General features: G+C 45.3%; 1 protein-coding gene and 1 pseudogene across 2 annotated transcripts in view; both read left to right on the top strand.

Annotated features, from left to right (window-relative positions):
- LOC122706321 overlaps positions 1-16460 on the top strand; it is a 92269-nt gene extending 75809 nt beyond the window's left edge. Inside the window, exons 8-9 of the mRNA XM_043921466.1 lie at positions 11229-11388; positions 14596-16460. Of these exons, the coding sequence (XP_043777401.1) occupies positions 11229-11388; positions 14596-14783 (348 nt within the window). The 3' untranslated portion in view covers positions 14784-16460. The remainder of the gene's footprint in view (positions 1-11228; positions 11389-14595) is intronic.
- On the top strand, positions 12821-13579 carry LOC122706322 (annotated as a pseudogene). Its single transcript, XR_006344372.1, has one exon. The product of XR_006344372.1 is annotated as a translationally-controlled tumor protein-like (transcript).
- Positions 16461-18218: the final 1758 nt, after the last annotated feature.

The raw sequence follows: 18218 nt of genomic DNA on the forward strand, positions 1-18218 counted from the left end.
GCCGCCAGAAAAGGCCCTACCTGTAGGGCCTGTAGATATTGCAGACATAAATTCCAAACACAACTGACTTTCAAGAATCCAATTGTGACAGGTAAATTTTCCTCATACCCTTTAAGGAAAAAAAAAAAAAAGGAAAAAACACCAAATGGTCATGGGACAAGATATTCAACATCCCTATTTATTACAGGAGGAGTACCAATCAAAATGACAACAAGCAATCAAATTCCATCTGAGAGAATGGTATCCTAACTGTATGCAAATGGTAAATGGGGGAGAGAGCTGAGAGATGATGGAATCCCACTTCACACTCCAGGGGAATGAATGGATATTGGCAACAGGCTCTACAAAGGACAGCCTCCATAGGCAACAATGAAAAATTTCAAGAGAGCTAAGCCTAGGATTTTAATACCCACACCTGGGCCTATATTATAAAAATCCATCATTCAAATGACACATGCACCCCAATGTTCACTGCAGTGCTACTTCCAATAGCCAAGACACAGACCAAAGAAACGTTCCATCGACAGATTAAATCTTGAAGAAATACTGTACATATATACAATGGGCTATTACTCAGACTCGAAAAACCCCATGAAATTATCCCAATGGTTCCCGTGAGGAGGAACCTTGGAGAATTATAAACTAAGCAGAATCAGCAACAGAGGAAGAAAATAGCAGATGATGTCCCTTCTAGGTAAAATTTTAAAGAGATCCACAGGAAGTATTTTACAATATAAAAGGAGACTCTGAGATTCAAACAAAGAATTAAAAAAAAAAAAAGGAAAGAGCCAGGGATGAATCAGGAGGTCAGTACTAACATATAGACAGAAATCTGTAGTTGTAATAGATAATCTGGAAAAATTATCTCCTTCCTTCTTTCCTTCTACATAAGCACTAAACACTGTATCTCTAACATACCCACAGAAATATGTATCTGTATTAGGTAATCTACAAGGTTTATGTCCAGCCTCTTTCCTTCCTACCATACACATATATGCAGGAACATTTATCTCTAACATACATAGAAATCTGTAGCTACAATGGATAATCCACAAGGATGTTCCTTCCTGGTTCCTTGCACATGTATAAAACAATCTGTATCTCTAATAGATATTTCACAGGGAACTGATGTTCAGCACAGAGAACTTTACTCAACCTTGTTCAATAACCTCTACAGCAAAAGAATCCAAAAAAGTACAATTATGCTCTATGTATATGTCATAACTGAATCAGTCCATTGGACACTGGGGACAAGCACAAAAAGGCAAATCAGCTATACTTCAAAATAGCATCGGCATGAGAGTAAAGAAAAATACAAGAATGAAAAGTAAAGCCTAGTTTATGCCCACTGACCTTCATAATTTGGGATAGTATCCGATCCCTGGAACATGGGTAGTGGTGAGTCCCATGGCTGGACTGGGAACAGCAGAGTGCCCTTCATGAGACACCTCTTAAACCTGTTTTGCCTGGTTTTCCTTGGCTGTGACCAGAATTCAGAGTGCACCCAAAAGATGGTGGCTCGACAATCAGGCCTGGGGACCAAGATGAAGTCACCAAGCATTCAGGTCCCCTGGTGCTGGCGTCCCCAGCTGAAGCCTCCTTCCTGAGTGTGCAGCCTCCTAGGCCCCTCCGCAGGGAGCGGTGCCCCAGCTTGGCATGAGTCTGGAGGGGGTTGGAGCTTTGGAGGAAGAAATAGTGAGACTTAAACCCTTGGGTATTTGCTCAGGCACAGTCCACTCTAATTCAGAGCCCAGGAAGCCAACTTTCCCCAAGGCTCTGGTTGCATGTCGAATCACAGTTGAGCATGAATAAGTGCTGCCTCCTGTGGACAGTTCCTGTAACTACATGTTGACCATGATTGCTTCCTAGCACCTCCAACTCAAAAAAGACTTGCGGGGCCTCAGGAAAAGTCCTGTGGCCAGTATTGTAGAAATAAATTCCAAACACAACCGACTGGAAAGAAGCCAATTGGAACAGATAAAATTTTTCTCACACCCTTCAAAAAAAAATGTAAAATAAAAGACCCCAAATGGCCCAGGACAAGACAATCATTCTCTGATTACCATAGGAATCCTAATCAAAACGACAAGTAATCAAATACCCTCTGACAGACTAGCCACCCTGACTGTATGCAAACAGTAAATGGGGGAGAAAGCTGGGAAATAATGGAACCTCCTACATGCTCCATGGGAATGGATATTGGCAACAGCCCCTAGAAAGGTCAGCCTCCACAGCCGACAACAAAAAATTTCAATAGAGCTAAGTCTAGGATTTGAATACCCACACTTGAGCCTATATTACAAAAAAAACCCACCATTCAAATGACACATGCACCCCAACGTTCACTGCAGTGCTACTTCCAACAGCCAAGACACAGACCAAAGAAACGTTCCATTGAAAAATTAAATCTTAAAGAGATGTGGTTCATACATACCCTAGGCTTTTACTCAGACATGAAAAACTGCCATGAAATTATGCCACTGGTCCAAACAAGGATGGATGTTAGAAGATCATATATGTAGTGTAGTCAGCAACATAGAAAAAACATAACAGATGATGCCCCTTCTCCACAAAAAGAAGACATATAGGGGAAGTAATTTACTACACAGGAGACCCTAACTTTCAAACACAAAAGCTTTTGGAAAAAAAAAAAAAAAGGAAAGGAATGGGTCAGATATGAATTAGGAGGTCGGTATTAGTGTATAGACAGAAATCAGTATCTGTAATACATAATCCACAAGAGTTCTCTCTTTCCTTCCTTCCTTCCACATATGCACTGAAATCTGTATCTCTAACCTACGTTCAGAAATCTTTACTAGGTAATTCACAAGGATTATCTCCTGTCTTCCTCCTTCCTTCTTTCCTTCCATGCACATATACAAAGAAATCTTTATCTCTAACATACATATAGAAATCTGTAGCAGTAATAGATAATCCAAAAGGACTATCTCTTTCCTTCATTTCTTGCACATGTACAAAATATCTGTATCTCTAATAATTAGATACTCCACAAGGATTTGATTTTCAGCACTGAGAAACTTACTCCACCTTGTTCAATAACCTCTATAGCAAAAAAATTTTAAGTACAAAGATGCTACATGTATATGTCATAACTGAATCAGTCCATTGTACACTGAGGACAAGCACAAAATTGCAAATCAACTATACTTCAGTATACCATCAGCTTGAGATTAAAGGAAAGAAGAGTAATACCTAGTTTATTCCCTCCAACCTCCCTTACTTGGGATGCTCTCTGATCTGTGGAACCTGAGTAGGCTTGAGTCCCAGGGCTGGACTAGGGTGGGGCTGACACAACCAGGCGGGGTGCCCTTCATTGAGACCTCTCTTAAACCTGTACTGTTGAGTTTTCTCTGGCTGGGACCAGAATCCCTAGTGTGCCTCAACGATGGTGGCCCGACCCTCTGACCTCGAGGACCAGGCTAAAGTCACCAAGTATCCAGGGCCCTGGCGCTGGGACCCCCAGCTGAGGGCTCCTTCCTGAGAGTGCAGCCTCCTAGGCACCTCAGCAGGGAGCGGTGCCCCAGGTAGGCATGAGTCTGGAGGGGAGGGGTGAAGCTTTGGGGGGAAGAAGTAGTGATATTTAAGCCCTCAGGTGTTTGCTCAGGCACATTCCAGTCTAATTCACGGCCCAGGAAGCCAACTATTCCTAAGGCTGTGGTTGCTTCAACCAGAGTTGTGGTCATTTCCTATAACTGCAACTTGACCACGGGTGATTACTGGAATCTCCACTCCAATTTACAAGGCCTGTGGGGCTGTTAATGACAACTGCCCTCAGGAAAGGTCCTGCAGTGAATTTGGCAGATATAAATTCCAGAAACAGCCAACTTTCAAGAAGCCAACTGCAACAGGTAAATTTTCCTCACACCTTTTAAGGGAAAAAAAAGAAAAACTCAAAAGGCCACAGGACAAGATGCTCAGCATTCCTAATTATTACAGGAGGAATGCCAATCAAAATGATAATAAGAAATCATATTCCATCTGACAGAATGGCTATCCTGTCTGCAAACAGTTAATGGGGGGAGAAAGCAGGGAGATGATGGAATACCCCTACAGGCTCTATGGGAATAGACATTAGAAAAAGCCCCTTGAAGGGACAGGCTCCACAGGCCAGAACAAAAAACTTCAAGAGAGCTAAACCTAAGATTTTAATACCCAAACCTGGCCTATATTATGAAGAAACATCATTCAAAATGACACACATATGTACCTCAACCTTCACTGCAGTGCTACTTCCAATACTGAAGACACAGATCCAAGAAGTCCATTGACAGGTTAAATCTTCAAGAAATGTGGTACATATATACAACGGGCTATTACTCAGACACAAAAAACCACCCCTGAAATTATAAAATTATGCCAATTTTTCCCACAAGGATGGACCTTCAAGGATCATACGCTAACTGAAGTCAGCAACAGTGAAAAAATAGCAGATGATGTCCTTTCAAGGAAAAATAGAGACACAGGGGAAGCAAATTACAGCACGAAAAGAGACTCTGAGATTCAAACACACATGTACGTCTGATTTAGATAACCCACAAGGATTAACTCCTTCCTTCTTTCCTCAGCCTTCCTTTCATGCACATATTCACAGAAATATTTTTCTCCAATATACAAAGAAATCTGTAGCTGTAATAGATATTCTACAAGTTCAGCACAGAGAATTTTACTCAAGCTTGTTCAATAGTATATGTCAAAATAATAAAAAAGAGTACAAATATGCTGTATGTATATTTCATAACTTAATCAGTTGGCTGTACACTGAGAAGCACAAAACTGCAAGTCAGCTATACTTCAAAAGAGCATTGGCATGAGATTAAAGAAAAGAAAGGGAAAGAAAAGTAATGGCTATGTTATTCCCTCCAGCCTCCCTGACTTGGGCTGCTCTCCCATTCCTGGAGCCTGAGCAGGCTTGGGTCTCATGTCTGGACTGGGCTGGGGTCCAGGCAGCCGGGTCATGACAAGCAAAATTTTAATAGAGATGGGGAACCCTATGATTTTCACCTCATGAGGTACAACAACCAAGATAGGGAAGCAAGCTAATTATGGAAACACATGAATGCAAACAGAGGATGGGGCACATGTACACAATGCAATATTTCCAACCATGATAAGAAATAATGCCAAGTACAGCTTCAGGAATGAAAGTAGAGAGAATCATCCCAAGTGAAGTAAGGGAGACAAGGACAGACAAGTATCCTATTGTTAGGTAGGTAGAATAGGAAACAGGAGTCCAGAATGGTGGTGGCTAAAAGACAAGGAAGGGAAAAGCCCATGAAAATAGAACAAAGGAAGGTCCGAGGACCGGAGTGAGGACCTCAGGTGGGACAAACAGCACTCCTGGCTAGTCCAATTTACATAGGGCAGGCCCAGGGGGAGGAAAAAACATAAAAAGAGGAGCCAAAGGGCCCGGGCTCTCTCTTCTTTTTGCATCTTTGGGTCGGCATGCCCTCATGCCTCAAGGATGTATTTTCCTGTCATTTTCTAAATAAAAGTGAGCTGTTTAACACAGAACTGTAACACTGATCTGTCCAAGAGCTGAAACACGGTCTGTCTGAGAGCTGTGTCCTGTCGAGGGCTTTAACTTCCATCGCTTCAAATTTTTGTTGAGACGAGACAGAACTGAGGAGATTACACTCCCCTGACACTGTGATATCACTTCTAGGTATAAATTAAAGTTGGATGCAAATGAGCCCATTGCCTGAGACACAGCCTTATAGACTTAGAAAGGAAACTTCCGGTCACCAAGATACAAAGATGTGGGGCATGGAGTATCACACTACTGTTGATAAAATAAGTGACCAGGACCCACTGTGTAACACAAGGAAACTTACTCCATGCTCTGTAATAACCTATAAAGAAAAAAGCCCCAACAAATCACATATACATGTATGTAGAAATGAAACAAGTTGTAGTAGAAGGAAAAGGAAAAAACAAAACACCCAGAAGATTGTAATTCACTGCATACTCCAGTTCAAATGATGGGATACTCCAGTTCAAATGATGGGATGAAAACAACAAAAAAAGACATCCTGACTCTGTTCTTCTCGGGACATACTGAGCTGGGGGGTGTCACATCCCTGGAGCCGGACTAGTCTGGTTCCCAAGGCTGGAGTGTCCTGGTGCAAGGAAGCTGGGAGTACGTAGCTGGCAGTGTGCCTCCTAAAAGGACCTGGCTGGGGGCTATCTGGAGAGCCCGCAACCTCCGGATACATTCGGGATAAATTAAGAGACTGGAATTAACATATACACATTAATATACATCAAGTAGTTGATAAAAAGTACCTACTGAATAGCATACAGAAGTTTATTGAACACACTGTAATCACCCATATGTGGAACAGAACGCTAGACTGAATAGACAAATGTCTATGTATAACTTTAAACAGAGTTCTTCTACACCTGAAACATACACGATATCTGAAATCCACTCTATTCCAATAGGAAATAACAAGGAAATTTTGGCGGGGGCGGTGGGGGGGGAGTGTGGCATGAGGTAGTGCTGCCTCGTGGGGCCATTTCTGTAGGAACACTATGGAGAGTTGTGCTGCTGGGCATTCAGTATTCACAAGGATCCAGGAGGGTAATAAAAAACAGCTGCCCTAAGGAAAGGTCCCAGGGGTTATCATCGAAAAAGAAATCAAAACAAGGCAGGCATTAAAGAAGTCAATTTTAAGACGTAAATTTAACTCACACCCTTTAGAAGAAAATCTTAATGAAATGATGTCAACATTGCTAAACATTAGAGAAAAGCAAATCTAAACTATGCCAAGGTATCACATCACACCAGTCAGAATGACCACTGTCAAAATCTGTACAAACAATAAGTGCTGGAGAGGGTGTGGAGATAAAAGGAACACTCCTCCACCCATGCTTGGGATGGAAATTGGTAACAGTCTTTATGAAGGACTCTGTGAGGGTTCCTTCAACCATGAGGAGAATGAAATTAGAAAACTCCTTCTTAACACTATACACAAAATAAACCCCAAATAGTATAAGTACCTAAATGCAAATATGAAATTATTGAGAAAAAATATAAACAGGACATGATTTTACAGGCAGCAAATTCTTTGTGGATCCACCTCTTAAAATAATGGAAAATAAACCACAAAGCAGAAAATAGGACCAAATTAACCATAAAACATTTGTGTACCAAAGGTAACCCTAAATGAAGGAGAAGGACAACGCTCAAACTAGGAAGAAATATTTGCAAAGAAAGATACTCACAAAGGACAATAACAGCTGCCCTCAGGAAATGTCCTATGGCTGGCACTAGAGAAATAAATTCCAAACACAGCCAACTTTCAGGAAAGCCAATGCCTGAAGCTAAATTGTCCTCACACCCTTTAAGGAAAAAAAAAAAAAAGAAAACACAAACTCAAACCTCCCCCACCAAACAAGATGCTCAGCATTCCTAATTGCTGCAGAAATGCCAATCAAAAAGACCATGGGAAATCAAATCCCACCACTCACAATGGCCAACGTCACAAATCTGCAACAATAAATATGGGATGGAGTCGGGGGGAGAAAAAAATCGCCCTAAACTCTCAGTGGGAATATACATCGGCAGCAGCCAGTATCATGCCAGTCTCTGAATGCCTGAAACAAAACCATCAAGTCCTGCTAAGCTGAGGATCCGACATCGCCCCACTTTCACCTGTATCCTGAGAAAGCCATCGATCAAAAGGCACAAGCACCGCAACACACCTCCAGAACTGAAGCAGGAATTCATAGGGCCTGGACTCCACCTCAGGCCTGTTCCTGCTGATCATGCCCGGCCACCGCTCCAGTGGACTCTGAGCTCTCCTTAGTGCCTGTGGGAACGACAACAGAAGGATGAGACCCCCTCCGGACAGGGGAATCCTGAAGATCACATCCAGGTTACTCCTCGCCTGAGAGGAAACATACTCGAATCACCCCTGCCTCCGGACAGTATCTATCGGAATGTTACCACAGGCTTATCGGTTATTAACTGGTTGGAATGTAACCGCGAGCTTATTAACTGTTTGAACACACAACACATGAATGATGGGGTTACTGTGGTTGTATTTACCCTTCCTTTGTTTATGTAAGTCTCAAGGAATTTGGGGTGGTGGGTTCGGACACGTACACATGGGGTATAAAAGATTTTCATAAATGCTGGTCAGGGTCCTTGGCTAAGAGGAGACTCTGCCTTGGGCCCACCGGTGTAATAAACTGCACTCCACTCTCTGCATTGTCCTTCTGAGTGAGTTTGTTTCCCGGAACGCTATAACATTTGGTGCATGGGCCGGGAAACTCACTTTGAGGAGACAGGTCTCATTTGAGGCCACCCCGAGGCTTTGTAGCTTGAATCTCCTAGAGGGAGGTTGACGGCTGTGCCAGGGATAAAGAAAGGGAACTTAGGGTTTAAGAAATCCAGTTAGGAGGTGTGTCCACGCCATCTTAGGGAACGTGCCGAGCTGTCGCCACAGGGTTTCAGAAAGAGGATATTGATTTCCGCGCGCTTGTACTCTGCCCTCCCCCAGGAGGTACCCATCTGCTGTGTGACCCATCATCTCCCCTGCCAGTGGAGGCAGGTAGATTGGCTTCTCGGGAAGGCCCCGGGGCGTGGGAATCCAGAGGTAAGAAAATGGGAGGAACCGGATCTAAGGCCACTGTATTGGAGAATATGATTAAGAATTTTAAGAAAGGAGTCGATGGAGACTATGGGAAGAAAATGACGCCCAGCCGCCTCGGTAACCTTTGTGAAGTCGAATGGCCTTCGATGGGAGTTGACTGGCCACCAGAGGGAACTATGGACTTAAATCTCATAAAGGCAGTCTATGCTATAGTTACAGGAAGGCCCAGACACCCCGACCAGTTCCTGTACATAGACTCTTGGCTGGAAATAGCCCAAGATCTCCCCAAATGGGCCCGTTTTTATGCTCATGGTGGGGAAGGAAAAATCTTGATGGCCCAAAAGGTAACCAAGGATGAGGAGGAAATTTTACAGGACCCTGAAGGAGATGAGCTTCCCCCACTGCCGTATTGGATGATGGTTCCACCAGCTAGTAACGCCGCGGCCACCGGAGGCCCAACTGGAGGAACCATCCCGAGACGGGTAAGCCTCCCGGACTCCTCAGCGGTCCCGACAGCTCCACAGGTTGTAGAGCCGCCCCCCCGGCAGGCTCCAGCCTCAACTGGAGGGACAATGAGCCCACCGGACTCTACCACCCCGGATGCTGCCACCACGTTCCCTAGACTCTACCCTCCACTCCCGGTAGGTACTCCCGGACACGGGGAAGGAACCACTGGAATTAAACAAAGGCTCTGCTCTGCCAAAGAGCCAGAGGAAAGAATACTCTTGCAGATGCCCCTCAGAGAAGTTCAGCAACCCCCAATGATAGGGGAGGATGGTAATCATCACCAAGCTCCTGTAACCTATTACTATCAGCCCTTTTCATCAACCGATATTACTGAACTGGCAAAAACACACCCCCTCTTACTCGGTGGAACCCCAGGGCATGACTAGATTAATGGAGACTATTTTTCACACTCATTGACCAACCTGGGATGATATAATGCAATTAGTAGCATCTCTCTTCAGAAGAGAGATATAGGATCAACACTGAGGTAAGGAAATAGTTACAGGAGATGGTTCCTGAGGGTACTGCTAACCCAGAGAGGTGGATAGAGTAAGACTTCCCCGCTGACAGACCTAATTGGGACTACAATACAGAGGAAGGAAAAATCCAATTAGATAGATACTGGACAGCGATTATACAAGGACTTAAAAGGGGAGCCCAGAGGCCGATGGACATGTCTAAACTGGCCGGAATGGTTCAGAAGGGAAACGAGTCACCTTTCGAATTTTATGAGAGACTTTGTGAGGCCTACAGACTCTATACACCCATAGATTCAGAAGCTACGGGCTCCCAGATTGTTATCAATTGGGCATTTATCTCGCAAGCACTTCCTGACAAAAAAAGAAAGCTTCAAAAGACCGAGGGAGTTCTATCCATGTCTAGTTCTCAGCTGATTGAAATAGCAGATAAGGTGTTCCAGAATAGGGACACAGAAATAGAAAAGAAATAGGAGAAAAGGTATAAAGACGAGCAGAGGAGAACAGATGAGAGGTTTGCAATGTTGGCTGCTGTGCTTGGAAATTCTTCCAAAGACTTTTCCACTGCCAAAGCAAAGAAACCCCCCCTAGCTTCGAGGTCAGGACAGCCCTCCAACTGGTCCCAACGGAGGCCACGGATCCATTACAGCCAAATCAATGCGCCCAATGCCGTGGGTTCGGTCATTGGAAGAATGAGTGCCCAAAAGGAAGCAGGGAGGATAAACCCCTCCTGGTTGCAGAACTCACTAACATAGAGACTGAATAGGGATGCTGGGGCTCAAAGACATCAGGTCCCCGAGAGCCCATGGTAATTTTAAAAATTGGGGACCAAGACATTCACTTTATGGTGGACACTGGGGAAGAATGGTCCGTGGTAATTAAACCCGTGGCGCCACTGTCTAAAAGGGCCACTGCCATAACTGGGGTTTCGGGAGAAGAAATGGTTAAGTCGTTTTGCCAGCCCAGGAAATGTCAGATGGGGGGTCACCAAGTGACTCATGAGTTCCTCTATATCCCTGAGTGCCCAGCACCCCTGCTGGGGAGAGACTTACTCTCCAAACTGGGAGCACAAGTGACTTTCTCTCCTGAAGAAAGGCTCACTTTTTGGGTGGGCACAACTACCGACTTACTCTCCCTCTCTGTGCCCCCTCAAGATGAATGGAGGCTACATGAGCCCCCTGGAGATAAACAAGACCAGACAACAGAGTTGGAGAGAAGGCTAACTCAGCTGTTCCCTGAGGTCTGGGCCGAAGATAACCCCCTGGGCTAGCTAGACACCAAGCCCCTGTGATAATAGAATTCAAACCTGGCGCCACCCCGGTGAGAAAGCATCAATACGCAATACCCACAGAAGCCTGAATCGGGATTCTGCCTCACATCAGCAGGCTAAAACAGGCAGGCATCCTGGTGGAATGTCAATCAGCCTGGAACACACCAATCTTGCCGGTAAAGAAGGAAGGAGGATAAGTCTATAGGCCTGTACAGGATCTCAGATTGGTCAGTCAGGCCACTGTAACTCCGCACTAAACTGTCCCAAACCCCTATACCTTGCTTAGCCTCCTCCCACCTAAGACAAGGATCTATACTTGCTTGGACCTCAAAGATGCCTTTTTCTGTATATGCCTAGCACCTGCATCACAACCCATCTTCGCCTTTGAATGGGAGGACCCCATCGGAGGCAATAAACAGCATTTCACTTGGACTCGCCTCCAGCAAGGATTCAAAAGCGCACCAACCATCTTTGGAGAAGCCTTGGCCTCAGACCTGGAACCTTTCCAGCCTGAAAGGTAAGGATGTTGGCTCCTGCAATATGTGGACGACCTGTTGCTTGCTGCTGAGACCTGGGAGGAATGCTGGGAAGGGACCCAAGCGCTCCTCCAATTGCTGGCAGAGGCGGGATACCGAGTGTCGAGGAAAAAGGCACAAATCTGCAAGGAGGAGGTAAGGTATTTGGGGTTTGTCTTAAGGGAAGGCACAAGGTTACTAGACCAATCTAGAAAGGAAGTAATTCTGAGGCTCCTCACGCCTAAGACTCGGCGGCAAGTCAGGGAGTTCCTAGGGGCCACTGGATTCTGCAGGATTTGGATTCCAAGGTATTCTCAAATAGCCCAGCCCCTATTTGAGCTCCTGACAGGGCCTGAAGAAAATTCAGTAAGTTGGTCTGAGAAACAGCAGGAAGGCTTTGAGGAGCTAAGACTAGCAATCACCTCCGCTCCCGCCTTGGGATTGCCAGACCTCACCAAACCATTCACCTTATATGTGACCGAGAAAGATAAAACAGCCATGGGGGTTTTGACTCAGACCTTGGGAACGAGGGACAGGCCAGTAGTTTACCTTTCAAAGCAACTTGATAACGTTGCCACCACCGGTTGGCCTGGCTCTCTGCGGGCGGTGGCCGCGGCCGCCTTACTGGTACGTGAAGCCACAAAGCTGACTTTTGGCCAGGACCTGATCGTAAAAGTCCCACATGAAGTCAACTCCCTCCTTCTAGGAGACCCCCACAAATGGCTGTCAAGTTCCCGGATTATTCAATACCAGGGACTGCTATGTGAAAACCCCAACCTCCGTATCGAGCTTTGCCAGGGTTTAAACCTAGCAACGCTTCTCCCAAAGGGAGAAGGTGGGCCTACCCACGATTGCAAGGAAGTCTTAGAGGAGGTCTATGCTAGCCGTCCAGACCTCTGAGACAGGCCAATTTCAAATCCTGACTGGACTCTGTATACTGATGGCACCAGTCTGATGAAGCTAGGACAGCAACTGTCAAGCTATGCTGTAGTTACAGAGGACTGTTATCGAGGCCGGCTCCTTACCACAGCACTGGGCAGCCCAAGAAGCAGAGTTATGCGCCTTAGTCCAGGCACTGCAGTTGTCAAATGGTAAGAGAGTGAATGTCTACACCAACTCCCCGTATGCTTTCGCTACACTCCATGTACATGGGGCGCTATACCGGGAGAGAGGCCTTCTAACAGCCAATGGAAAGGACATTAAGAATAAGGAGGAGATCCTGACCCTGCTAGACACTGTCTGGAGCCCCACGGAGGTAGCAGTCATGCACTGCCATGGGCACCAGAAGGAAGACACCCCACAGACTCAAGGAAATAGGCTGGCTGATGAGACCACCAGACGAGCAGCCAAGGACAGAAAGGAATCCGGGGGAATCTCCATGGGAACATTTGTCCTAGCTCCGGGCTCCTGCTAAGCCAGTGCCGCTGTCGCCTCCCTCCAGCCGCCATCATGATGGTCTACCGGGACCTCATTAGCCATGACGAGATGTTCCCCAACATCTATAAGATCCGGGAGGTCGCGGACGGGCTGTGTCTGGAGGTGGAGGGGAAGATGGTCAGTAGGACAGAGGGTAACATCGATGACTCGCTCACTGGTGGAAATGCCTCCGCTGAAGGCCCCGAGGGCGAAGGTACCGAAAGCACATAATCACTAGTGTCGATGTCGTCATGAACCATCACTTGCAGGAAACCAGCTTCACAAAAGAAGCCTACAAGAAAGACATCAAAGATTACATGAAGTCAATCAAAGGGAAACTTGAAGAACAGAGACCAGAAGAGTAAAACCTTTTATGACAGGGGCTGCAGAACAAATCAAGCACATCCTTGCTAATTTCAAAAACTATCAGTTCTTTATTGGTGAAAACATGAATCCGGATGGCATGGTTGCTCTGCTGGACTACCGTGAGGATGGTGTAACCCCATATATGATTTTCTTTAAGGATGGTTTAGAGATGGAAAAATGTTAACAAAGTTGGCAGTTACTTTGGATCAATCACCTGTCGTCATAACTGGCTGGCCACTGCTTTTCATCCACACAACACCAGGACTTAGACAGATGGGACTGACATCATCTCGAGCTCTTCATTTGTTTTGAACGTTGATTTATTTGGAGTGGAGGCATTGTTTTTGAGAAAATGTGTCATGTAGGTTGTCTAAAAATAAAACACGTTTAAACTCATTGGAAAAAAAAAAACAAAAACCAACTAACTGAAGCGGAGGGAGCCACCAAAACAGAGAAGGGATGGTGGGAACTGCCAGGTGGTAAGCTACTAGTGCCTGAAAAGATGGCCCCCATCTGGTGAGCCAAGCTCATTGTATGACTCATCTAGGACATGACAAATGGGAGGAATTGATCCGAAGGTATTTTCTGGTTCCTCGCCTCTCCTCTCTGTGTAGAACGGAATCCCAAAATTGTAACGCCTGCTTCTCAGATTAACGCCGCTCCAGGGTGCAGACCAAACCCCCCAGGCATCCAATTAAAAGGTACCCTTCCTTTTGAACATCTGGAAGTGGACTTCGCTGAGATGAAACCATATCGCCATTTTCCTTACCTGTTGGTCTTGGTATGTACATTCTCGGGATGGGTGGAGGACTTCCCCACCCGAACTGAAAGAGCATCAGAAGTGGCTCGGAGCCTGCTTAGGGAGATAGTTCCTCGATTTGGATTCCCCACCAGCATAGGATCAGATAACGGCCCAGTCTTCATATCAGATCTGATACAACAAGTAAGTAAAGCCTTACTTGAATATAAAATGGAAGTTACACACTGCCTACTGGCCTCAGAGCTCTGGAATGGTAGAATGAACTAACCAGACACTAAAGGAGACACTTTCTAAATGGATTATAGAGACTGACTGTTCCTGGGTGGATTTACTTCCCATGGCCTTGCTCAAACTCAGGATGACCCCACGGTCCCATGGCTACTCTCCCTACGAAATTGTATATGGGAGGCCTCCTCCTATAATAAGACAGGTAACAACTGATGTACTTCAGGTAAGAGGAGACAGGATATCACAGCAGATGGAACAACTAGGTAAGGTAATTAATCAAGTAACTAAGTTTGTGCAAGAAAGAATACCGTTCCCCTTGGGGGAGCAAATGCATGAGTTTATACCAGGGGACCAGGTATGGGTGAAAGACTGGAAACGTGACTCACTAGCCCCTCGATGGAAAGGTCCTTATACTGTGTTTTAACCACCCCTACTGCAGTTAAAGTTGCAGACATTGCCCCTTGGATCCATCACACCAGAGCGAAGAAGGCATACCACGCTGACCCAGAAGATGCTGACTGGACCATCCAGAAGGACCCCACCGGCCCACGGGAAACCAAGATCATTCTGAAGAGGAAGAAGAAAACGAGGTCCCAGACAAGCCCTCCATGGGATGGAGCTGGGTAGACTCCTGCTACTCGGCCTCACCAACACAATTCTGAACCTGACCACTGTTCCCGCACAGGACAACGTCTTCATCTCGTGGACACATTCTTACATGAACTTCCACAACTTCTCCAGTTGTTGCGTATGTGGGGCTATGCCCCTGTCAGTAATGGATGGACTCCCCTGGTGGGTATTGCCACTTTGTTATGGAGACTTTATACCACTGAGCTCCTTCTTGGAACAACAGAAAGGAACTTTCCTTTCTCTCACCAATCATAACCTTTCTTTGCTCTCCTGGTATAAGAAAAAGCCATCAATGGGCTGGGGACATAGGGTTACAGTTAACATGAACACTAGTCTTACAGAGGTAACAAGAGCTTATACCTCATATATGAAAAATAAAATGGAGAAGGGCTCTCTTACAAAAGGGGGACAGGCCTCCTGGTACCTTGAGCAATACTACCAGTCTGGGATGAATATTTCTGGATGACTCCTGAGAAAGGACAGTTGATTGCACCCGCTACTATTTGCTGGGAACAAAAAGAAGACAAAGTTGGATTTGGAGGCCGCCCCCTAGACTCAAAAGAATTAAAATATATGGGTTATTTGTCCCCTGAACAACATAAACAAATCTTGGAAGTTACCTATCACCCCAATTGGTCTGTTCAGTGGCCTGGTTCCGACTGGAAACATAATCCCGAATCTGTTGGGTAGCCCCCAACAGGACCCAGTGGCTCTGTGGGCTTAACTTATGGCCATGGTTACTAGTTGGCTGGGTAGGGAGTTGCACACTAGGATTTGCTTTTGTTAAGCCTAGCCTACACCAGCCTCCAGTAAACCTGCCCTATCTGCATGCAAGATGGACATGATCCATGTTCCAATATGACTATCTTGCTGCCTTATTTGTACCCTCTATAGGGACAACAGATATCATGGTTAAGGTAGAGGCCTTAATTAATTTCACTAAACAAGCCCTCTTAGACAGTACAAAAGCCATTCAAGCCTTGAGCGAAGAACAAATTCAGATGAGGAAGGCAATAATTCAAAATAAGATGGCATTAGACATACTCACAGCAGCCCAAGGGGGGACTTGCACCATAATTAAAGTCAAATGTTGTGTATACATCCCTGACCTGTCTGGAAATGTATCTACTGCCTTGGAGGATATGCAAAATCAAGTGGAAGCCATGTCTAATTAAAATATTCCCTTTTGGACTTCAGTCCTGTCCTGGGTAAAGGGAGACTGGTGGGAAACTATTGTAACTGTTGTTATAGTAATCTTAATCATACTGCTTTGTGGGCCCTGCTTCCTACAATGCCTTGTGAATTTTGTAACCCAGAAGTTGATACCATTCTCTCATGTGGGTGGCTGGAGGACTAAGGTACAATATATCTCAACGAATGATGCTTGTTACAGAAACTAAGAGTATCAAGAGCAGGGAATGAATAAGGAATTCATAGGGCCTGGACTCCATCTGAGGCCTGTTCATGCTGATCATGCTCGGCCACCTCTCCAATGGACTCTGAACTCTGCGCTTAGTGCCCATGGACACTATAACAGAAGGATAAGAATCCCCCCTCCGGACAGGGGAACCTTGAAGATCTATCTAGGTTACTCATCGCCTAAGAGGAAACATACCCTAATCACCCCTGCCTCCGGACAGGTCATAAATTTTTTCCATATCTATCAGAATGTAACCACAGGCTTATTGATTATTAGTGGGTTGGAATGTAACCACAGGCTTATTGATTATTAACTGTTTAGAATGTAACCACGGGTTTATTGATTATTAACTGTTTGAACACATAACACATGAATGATGGGGTTATTGTGGTTGTATTTACCCTTCCTTTGTTTATGTAAGTCTCAAGGAATTTGGGGTGGTGAGTTCGGACACGTACATAAGGGGTATAAAAGATTTTCACAAATGCTGGTCGGGGTCCTTGGCTAAGAGGAGACTCTGCCTTGGGCCCACCGGTGTAATAAACTGCATTCCACAATTTGCATTGTCCTTCTGAGTGAGTTTGTTTCCCGGAATGTGTGGCTATAACAGCATGACTTCCAGTAGCCGAGACACACAACCACCAAAATCTCCAACAAGAAGTTAAAGCTTAAACAAGAAGTGTACATATATACAGCAGACTATTTCTCACTTATTAAAAATCACCACTGAAATTAGGGAATTAGGACACTGGGAGCCACAGGCATAGACCTTGAAGGATCATACACTAACGGGGATCAGGCAGAGGTACATTCCAGGCAAAATAAAAATAGACATGCAAGTCAACAAATTTACAACCCAAAAAGAGACTCTGAGGATTCAAAATCAAACATAGGGTTCCAGAAAAAAAAAAAAAAATAACTGAAGGGTTGTGAATGAAATCGGAGGTCTGTACCTACACAGACAGCAAAGGTATATCTGCAGTAGGTAATCCACAAGGATGATCCTCTTCCTTCCTTCTTCCTTCCACCTATACACAGAAATATGTATTTTGAACCTTTATACAGAAATCTCTTTCTTGAAGAGATATAACACAAAAATTAACTATCTTCCTTCTTTGTATCCACAGAAAAGTATATCTGAGATAGATAATTTCAAAGGCCCCTATGCTCAGCACTCTGCTCATTATTCTATGGCAAAAACCCAAACAACCATAGACATACCCCATAGAAATGTGATACCTGAATCCCATGATGTATACTGACAACAGTCACAACATTGCAAATCGACAATGCTGTGCTGTAGCATCGACAAGATGTTAAAGAAAGGTAAGTAAATCAGTGCCTTTTCTGTGATCTCCAACCTCCCTGACATGGGATGCTATCCCATCCCTGGAGGCTGAGGAGGTTTGGGTCCCACTTCGGCTCTGGGGGTGGTTGACACAGCCTGGCACAGTGCCCTGTGTTGAACCCTATTAAAATGTCTACTGTCTCCTATATTCTGGCTGGGGTCAGGGTTGTGTGTGGCATCAAGGCCTCAAGCAATTGCAGGCAAGCCTCAGCAAGCCTAGTCCTTGCATGATGCTGGGGTTCCAGCTCAAGGCTCGTTCCTGACAGTGCAGCCTCCTAGCAGCCAAGCACCCTCAGCAGTGTGCTGTGGACCCTGAAGGGATGAGCCTGGACTGGGTGTCTGTGTGATGCTTTAGAGGGGAAAAGTCCTGAGACTCAAGCCCTTTCCTGTTTGCTCAGGCACATTCCACTTTATTTCACTGCCCAGGAAACCAACTTTCCCTAAGGCTCTGGTTACTCAGGAACCAAATGGAGGCCTGAATAGTGCTGTCTTCTTGTAGATGATTTCAGTAACTACTATTTTATCTCCAGAGTTCACTGGCACCTCAGTTCACAAGGATGCTGCTGCTGCTGCTAAGTCGCTTCATTCATGTCCAACTCTGTGCGACCCCATAGACGGCAGCCCACCAGGCTCCCCCGTCCCTGGGATTCTCCAGGCAGGAACA

Source organism: Cervus elaphus, chromosome 13, assembly GCF_910594005.1.
Source record: "Cervus elaphus chromosome 13, mCerEla1.1, whole genome shotgun sequence".
NCBI classification, from domain to species: Eukaryota; Metazoa; Chordata; class Mammalia; order Artiodactyla; family Cervidae; genus Cervus; species Cervus elaphus.